This window comes from Fulmarus glacialis, unplaced genomic scaffold (assembly GCF_000690835.1).
Source record: "Fulmarus glacialis isolate BGI_N327 unplaced genomic scaffold, ASM69083v1 scaffold5357, whole genome shotgun sequence".
In the NCBI taxonomy this organism is placed as follows: domain Eukaryota; kingdom Metazoa; phylum Chordata; class Aves; order Procellariiformes; family Procellariidae; genus Fulmarus; species Fulmarus glacialis.
The window spans coordinates 25,744-34,297 of record NW_009222466.1 but is presented as its reverse complement, the minus strand read 5'-3'; the positions used below and the strand labels follow the sequence as shown (position 1 = coordinate 34,297).

General features: G+C 40.5%; 1 protein-coding gene across 1 annotated transcript in view; it reads left to right on the top strand.

Moving 5' to 3' along the window:
- CDC5L (cell division cycle 5-like) overlaps positions 1–5,212 on the top strand; it is a gene marked incomplete at its 5' end in the record, with an annotated part of 32,372 nt that extends 27,160 nt beyond the window's left edge. Inside the window, 2 exons of the mRNA XM_009581446.1 lie at positions 3,602–3,814; positions 4,742–5,212. Of these exons, the coding sequence (XP_009579741.1) occupies positions 3,602–3,814; positions 4,742–4,846 (318 nt within the window). The remainder of the gene's footprint in view (positions 1–3,601; positions 3,815–4,741) is intronic.
- Between the last annotated feature and the right edge of the window lie 3,342 nt (positions 5,213–8,554).

Sequence of the window (8,554 nt, the reverse complement as noted above, 5' to 3'; positions counted from 1 at the left end):
GCGGAGCCATGCCCTAGAGTTGCCAGTTTCTTTCCTGATTATGGGAAGACCTCGGGTGACAAGCTCGGATGTTGATGTCTAAAGCCAAGCAACGTGAATCCCAACTGAAGTGCGTAAAAGTGCGAGACCAACCCAGTACTGCCACTGCCACTGGTGATACTTAGAGCATGCAGATAATTCAGGACTTCTGACCGCAGTGCCCTGCTCCAGTCTCTTTTCTGTACGGTGGAGATAGCGCTTATAACTGTATTATGTCCTCAGGTACTCAATATTGAACATTTTATTAAAAAAATAAGGTTGTTGACAGATCTTCACTCGGGACAACAGAATAGTGGAATTTTTCTAAATGGTCTTTTTAACCTGTTCTAGGAAAGTGACTTCTGATTGAAATTTCATTTCATACCAAGCATACTGTACGTTGTCTGTAATGCTGTGAAACAACATGGGACAATTGATCTTTGTTACATTAGACCTCTGTTACAAACAAAATTCTGTTTGCCTGTGCATCCATCTATTCCATGATCTCTAAATGTCAGTGGCTCTCAACACACGTTTTTCATCCAAGAAACAGTAATTGGAAAATAGTTCATTTACCGCACAGCTGTATGTGTTGTTGCAGTAATAGCATATTATTTACCAGTGAAGACATTTAAAGCTTTCATACTTTTCCATCCGAGAGTATCCTCACAAATCCCTAATCTATTTATTTAATTTTCTCTAGATTTGTATAAATATTGGAAAAGAGGCGCCTTTCTGTATGCTTAAAGCACCTTGGGCATAGCTTAAGTCTACATTGCAAACAGAATCTGAAAAGCATAGCAGTCTGCATCTCTCTCCCCAGGAGCAAACTAGACAGCTTAGAAAGTCAAATTTCTTTTTCACTCACCCATTAACAGTTTGCTCCCTTGACCATTCGCTTTGTTTATTTCTGCACCACCTACTAAAACTGTTTTAAATGAGTGAATAAATTGTTAAGGAGTAGGGCATTTTACAGAAACACCCAGCTGTATGATAGTGTCCTTTAATAAAGTTGGACGGTTTGAAAGGTTGATGAAATGCGCTTTGCAATAGCTTGGTGCGTAAGGCCGAGATGGCTGCACTAGTCCTGGTGGCTGGGGGTTGTCTGGCTGGCTGTAGTTACCACTGTAAAGGACAGATCAGAAAGTAGTTCCTTCCCAATGGAGTTTAGTTTCATTGGTAAAAGATGGTATCTTGGATAATTGAAGGGTTCGAAGCAGTGAAATGCTTCTGCTTCTTGGTTGATCAGTGGTAATTCCTTTGTATGTAAGAACATTGACCAGCAAAGCTGGTGAACCCAACCTTGCCTCGTTTCTTTATCAGGCTGGGAAACGAGGCAAGGTTGGGTGATTGCGCTACTGTGGTTCCAAGTTAGGCTTTTATATTCTAACACTTGAGAAACTTACACATTTTTCTTCATCTCCTGCACTAATATGTCTTTAACTGTGGCAAAAATGAAAATCTGAGAAGCCTGGTTCTTTTTTTGTTGAGTTTGGCGTCTTTCACACAATGCTTTCTGAAAAAAGGGTGGTGGTTTCTTTTTTTAAAGGAAGTCGCATTAAAAAAACCCAACCAGGAACCTTATGTCCATATTTAGAGATCTGAAATGGTACACCTCTCCACAGTTTTGCTCAGTGGTATAGTCCTGTGTTAATTTGTTGGTTTGTGATGCAGTGTTAAAGATTTATTTGATGCCGTCTATCAGGCTTTAAAAATGCTGATGGCTATTTCATGCTTTTACTGCTCCTTTAATTTTGCCCCACTGAATACATGTATAAAAATACGCAGAGGCTTCTGTTACCTTTGCTATTTATAAATGTTATATAAAACATTTATAACATTTTAACATGAATATGCTTGTTTATTTGCGTTGTGTCCCCATTGGCAGAATTTTGTAATTTGTATCACTTGTCCATTTCTGGATTATGTCTGGATTATGGTTTTAGGGGACTAACCTGGACAACTCTGGGGAAACTAAGACTTCTAAATCCAGGGCACACCAGGTAGCACTTACCGGAATGATACGGGAGGGAGAGCTTCATGTCTAACATGCCAATTGCTTTGTGGTTTTGATACCATATTTTAATCTCATCTCTTTGTCATATATGTTGTGTACGCTATTGGATTGTAAATTGCGGGGGTTTGCTTCTGGCTTTTGCCACTGACCTTAGGCAGCTGATTCACTGTGGTATCTCAGTATTTGTCTGTTAGCTAAAGATAATCTTACCTTCTTGCTGTGAGATCCATAAGGGGAAAGCCCTGCGCAAAAGCAGCGTTACTAGAGAGGCCACCGGGGAGCTCCAGGTTTTTGGTATGGTGCAGGAGGGAGTAATGTTTCAACATTATAGCAATGTAGTAAAGCTGAATGGGAGATCTTACAGGTAGGTGAGGGTACTTTATTTTAAGACAAAACCAATTTCATTTATTTGCAGCCTCATACTCACATGCTTACAAACACTAAGACACATAATCATGGAATGGTTTGGGTTGTAAGGGACCTTGAAAGATCATCTAGTCCAATCCCCCTGACATGGGCAGGGACATCTTTCACTAGATCAGGTTGCTCAAAGCCCTGTCCAACCTGACTTTGAACACTTAATCAAGTAATCTGTCCAGCATTCAGCGACCGAGACATTTGATTCCAAGCGGTCTTTCTGAGATGCTTTATGATGACACCAGGAATGATGGGTAACCACCTTTTGAGTTCTCATCGTGGCACCTGGGTTCTTCTTAGGATGCTGACCATGGGGTTTTTTTGTTTTGTGGGTTTTGGGGTTTTTTTTATTTGCCTTTCATATCTTTTAGAAGCAGACAGTAGTTTGTGTGTCCATCCTTTCCGACCTCTGTGAGTTACCAGGATTTAGTCTTAGTCCTTTGTCTCCTGATGTGGCTGTCCTGAGAAAGTGCATGCAGATAGGTGGTAGAATTTAGTTACCATTCTAATAGTCCTTCTGCTGTTCCTTGCAGTGCTTCCATGCCCCAACATTGCCATTCATTTGCCACTCAGACCAATCTAAATGTTTTCGTTATGGTTCTCTGCAACAGAGAGACAGATTCAGAGCTGCCTTAATGTTCCCGATTGCCTTTTTACTTTATGGAATATGATTTAGGTGAATCCTTTTGGGATAGGCAGAAGGATTGAAAGATGTGGCTGTTTTTGCAGACTTAAGAATATAATTTTGAAAAGGAGGAACATAATACCTTTATTTAGTTTTTCTTTATTAAGGCAAAGAACATCTCCTGTGTAAGTGGGATGTGGAGCAGGAAGCTATCATGTGACTTGACTGCTTACTTAGCTCAGCAACTGCAACAATTCCTGTCTATAAAGCTGTACTGGTATAGTGTGTCATCACCCCTGTTTTGGCTAGTGGACTTCACCCCTGGAATAATGTATTTACATTGTAAAGGTTTTAATCCAGAAATCTAGGTTGTTGTAGAATGTGCGGTATGATTTGTTAATAGAAATCAAAGAACTTGACCAACTCGATACAGTTCCACAGATACATTTTTACTACTTTTTTTTTTTCCCTCTGGACTTTTGAGTTCTGGATAAATAAAACAATTCTTGGGTTCCTTCTGACAGATAAACAGAGGTCACATGACAACTGAAGCAAAGAGGGCTGCCAAGATGGAGAAGAAGCTGAAGATCTTGCTTGGTGGTTATCAGTCTCGAGCAATGGGCCTCATCAAACAATTGAATGATTTGTGGGACCAAATCGAACAGGCACATCTGGAGCTGCGTACTTTTGAGGAACTGAAGAAACATGAAGATGCTGCAATCCCTCGGAGACTGGAGGTGAGATTCCTAAATGTAATACCTTAGGTCAAATACAGGCACTTTGTCGAAAAGATGTTTTTACAGTGCATGGGCTCTGAGTTTCACAGCCTGAGTTTGTATCAAGTTTTTAATGGTCTTTTTAAATTACACTTTTGGCTATTACCAGACTCCTCTGCCATTGACTTCAGTATCAAAGATTCTGTGATATATATATTAGAAGCTGGGACTAATCTACTAGTGTGTTCTTTAACTTTGTTTTTATTTTATTTCCTTGTGTGGTTTATTTTATTAATCTTTTGCAATGCGTATCGGCAGAAGTTCCATATCCATCTTAATTTGGCTTGTTTTGTTTTTAATTACTGTTAGAACTTAGGGTAGATCTGAAACTTGTGTAAAGCCTCCTACTTAAAAGTCAGTGGACCAAATGCCAGTATATACTACAGGAGATTCTCCTTTCTTTTCACATGTTGGTTGTATTACTGCCTGAAGCTAACATTGTCGTCAGACTTGCAGATGGCTGGACTTCTAGAAAGCCAATACTGAAATGGGGTTATTGTACCGATTTAAACATGGCTCTCAGTTTCAGAAGCTGAGCAGTTGTTCTGTAATTATAGTTTTGAACCATCCTCAGAGTTCAGGCCATTTGCCTGCGGCCCTGTTGCTGGCTAACAATGTGTGTATGTGTGATCTGGACCATTGCTCCTGAATAACACCACCTGCCTTACCAGCCTCTAACTGGTTGGCGTGGCTTTGAGGAGGAAGATACCTCTTTCTCTTAAACAGCCTTTGAATACATTTGTATTTAAAGTAAGTGATTTTAGCAATGTCCTGTCTCAGTTCTGACCCCTTCTTCTGAATGAACTAAAATACAACCTTTGGTAAAGATCTTCATGGGTGTGACTATTGGAAAAACTGACTAGTTGCTTAATGATGTTTTCCTTACAGTGTCTGAAGGAAGATGTGCAGCGACAGCAGGAGAGAGAAAAGGAGCTCCAGCAGAGATTTGCTGACTTCATGTTGGATAAAGAGACTTTTCAAGCAAAGTATTAAAGCACAAAATTCCATTCGTCACTGATGTAACATTTTCAAAGTGTACAGATACTTCTCCAGCAGCTTTTGCCATCAGTTGCAGAAATCAAGTGTAGTCTGCTGTTTGCATCTTGTCAAGTTTTGTTCCTTTAATGAACTATTCCAAATGCTCTAGGTATGAATGGCTTTGGCCAGTATTAAAAATTGGATTGAAATGTCCAAAATTTTATTAAAAGAAAAAAAAAAAAATCACTGGTATGATTTTAGCCATGTCTTCATTTGCTAGGGTTATCGCATTATTCCTAGTGTTTTATCAGTCTTAAGACCTGTAAGATACATGCCTGCAGAATAATGTCTTTTGAATAAACCTGGAATGTTAAAAAATAATTAAGAAATAAAATGCCTGTCTTTTAACTAAAATTTAATCCTCCCCTGTCCCAGGCCTCTTTTGTGTTTCTGGTAAATTGTCTTTCTTCCCTTACCCTGCTGCTGCTTTTATTTTCCAAGACTGTAATTTGTAATAGGAAGGACCTATGCGGGATAATTGTGGTCCATGTAATACCATGTTCCCAATTCTTCTCTGTGCATGTGACTAAATACTCCCATTTTTATCAAGATGTTCAAATGGTCATACTGGCAGTAAGCATAACTTCACCATCCTGAAAACAGGTTTAAGTTTTATAAAAGCACCCAGCATAGCCTAAGGGTTCCCATAGATTTCAGCAGAAAATGTACCCTTCAATTTTCTAAGTATTAATGCTTTTAAAATCATCTGTGCATAATGCATGTTCCTTCCATCTGGTTGAACCTTTTTCTGCTGACTTTTATACAGTGGGCTGAAGGACTTGGGTAACATCATAGTTCTGCCTTGGCCCAGACCTTGTGGAAGATGGTTGCGGAGGCTATGTCCATATGTCTTACACATCAAAAGCACTGGAACTCAGTTGCTTGTTCTCTTCAGTTTTTAGAATTGTCCTTTACTGTGTTCCGGCTCTGATCAACTGGTGTCTTCAAAGCACCTCCAGGTCACGGTGTGTGAATTAGCGTAGGCGAGGGACACTGGGAATGCTCGATAAGTAGTGGGGATGTGGCCAGCCCTGGTAGCTTAATTGCATGTGTCTACGCTGTGCCAGTTAGCCTGAGTGCTGGGGAGCATGCCCTGAACATTGTTGAGTTTACTCCTGCAGACACGGACACATCATCTCATAAGGTCACTCTTCCATGCCATCGTTTAGGGGTTTATGGAGTACATCCTGAGCACACAGTGCTTTTGAGATCCTCGGTAGTATTTCCTGTTGCTCCTTGGGCGTTGGTTACTCAGCATGCTTTGTTGCCCAGAGCAGCCATGGAGTGGGGTGGAGAAAAGCTCCCTATTTACTCCTCCTCTCCTCTCACCACATCTCAACAGGTTTTCATTTTGTCGCTGTTTTGACTGTTCTTCTGAAGGGTAAGAATGGGATTATTGAACGGGGTGAATGCATTATTTCCTATTCATTGAGGTACTTTTCTAAATCTCATCCAAAATCTTTCTCTGAGTACTGTTTAGTCAGACCACACTTGAGTTAGATGTTACTGTTTAAAATTTTGTCAGCTATTCCCAATGCCTTTAATACATGCATTTGCCAGAGTCAGGCATCTTATTAGAGGATTGCTTTCATGTTTTTATTTTTGTGGAGGTCATCACTTCAGGGATCCATCTTATTTCCAGCTCTTACACTTTGGGTCTTTAGAGCAATTTTTTGTGGAAATGCATAGGGAAAAAGGCATAGGAAAAAAACTGTATTGTTAACAGCACAGAATTCAGCCATTAAATAGATCCAGTTGCATGCATTGTGCAATTTTGCTTGTACACATTTGAATTTAAATGAGGACTTCACTGTTTGCAATTTTACCGTGTTACAGAATGTCACTTTGTTTAGGCCTTGGGAATATCACTGGGGGACACTGTCAGGGTTGTGGTTGTGTAGCTGTTTAAATGCCATCCAGGGCGATCAACGGTAGAGAGATTTTTTTAAAGGCAACCTGTCTGATTTCTCCTGATCATTGGTGGGAGTAGGGACACAGCCAGCCTTGGAATATCTTTCCCTTTACCAGGACATCATTCTTCTGAAGTATTAATGCAATTATAGACTACATACTTCTAGAAATGTGTTAAATATTTAACTAAACCAGAGCACATCTGGAAAGAAGTATTAAGCATCAATCTTTTAGCATATGGGGTATTTTAGCTTGGATGGTTATACCCAAAAGGAAAAATCATATAAATGCGTATCATGACAGTTCTTGTGGTTGTGTGGTAGCTAGAGATATTAACAGAAAACCCTTGTAGGTTTACCAATACCACAACTACAATTATTTCCTTTCTTTTTAGGGCTGCAGCAGAGCCTCTTTGATGTTTCCTGTATTTTTGACAGCTTCGGAGCTAGACAGGTATTCAAACAGTCTGCCTTAGCAAATATTTTTAATGGCAAATTCAGAAGGACTGATAAATTACAAAAGCCACTTTTCTTTCTTGAAATGCGTACAATTAACCCATCGTTAATTGTAGCAGATATGTATTTGTAGCATGTAACGCAGCAGATACAACGTTATTATTGAAAGGTACCTGCAGGAGGTTTGTTCAGTGTTTTCTCCAGTTCAGTTTGTTTAGACAACGCTTAAGCAAGTTCGCTGTTTTCCCTCTCTGTAGTCAAGAGTTTTTGTCCTGAAGTTTCTGCCTATCTCAATAACAAAACAAAACTAATGAAACAGAGTTTTGTGCCTTTGTGCCTTACTTAAAGCTCAACTGCTTTGGCTTCTTACCTGCCCTGAGGTGCCAAGAAATCCTGCTGTGAGCCAGGGAGAGATCCTTGTGGTTCAGAAGGTACTCAAGGCCCTGTGGTGCTTCTTGAGCTCAAAGGCAGTGCTGGAGAAGGCTTGAGGTCAGGCAAGGGTCCTAAGCGAGCCCTGCTGTAATTGGGACTCTAGCGACCAGAGGACAGAAAGTGCAAAGGTGATATTAAGCTATAGAGACTCCCTCTTCCTCATCTTGTCTTTATCCTAGGTAACTACCACTAGAGCTTTGGGCCTTTATTTTGCAGACGCAGAATATTGACAGAGGTGGGACTGTGGCACCACTCCTGCTTCCTTTTCCAGAAGTATTTCAATGCCATGGGACAGTAACTTACCACTGGCAGATGCTTAAGATGTTGCCTGAGGTATTACTCACAGTCTCAGTGCCCACTCTAAGGCAGCCAGTCTTAGATCTGCTGAAATCACTGCTAAAACTTCACACTGGATGCCCTGTGCATGTGTCTTTCGGATCCAGAGGGATGTGGATGGAGCAGCAGAGCCTGGCTAGGACATCGCAATATCAAGGAATTCAAGTGTGGTAGCTCAAACTGGAGTGCTTAGGAAATCTGTTCAACCAAATTTGGATGCTGGTAGATGTCAATGCTTCCAACAGCAGGTGGTGATGGAGCTTGGGCTTTCTAGAGCTCTTTCTTGGGCTTAGGTCCAGTTTATGTCCCAAACAATGCTCCCTGAATCTCTTTCTAAAATGCTTTGTAATTGAATACAGACGTTTGGTGGACACAAGAGCGACCAGCACACCTTGACAGCAAATTTTTATTTTGAACTTCTGAAGCCAGCCACTAATTTGGTCTTTGTTTCCAAGAACAATAGTAAGTATAACCACAAACAGTGCAAACTAGTTAACAGTTTGCAGCAGTGGGTTAACCATAACCTGAC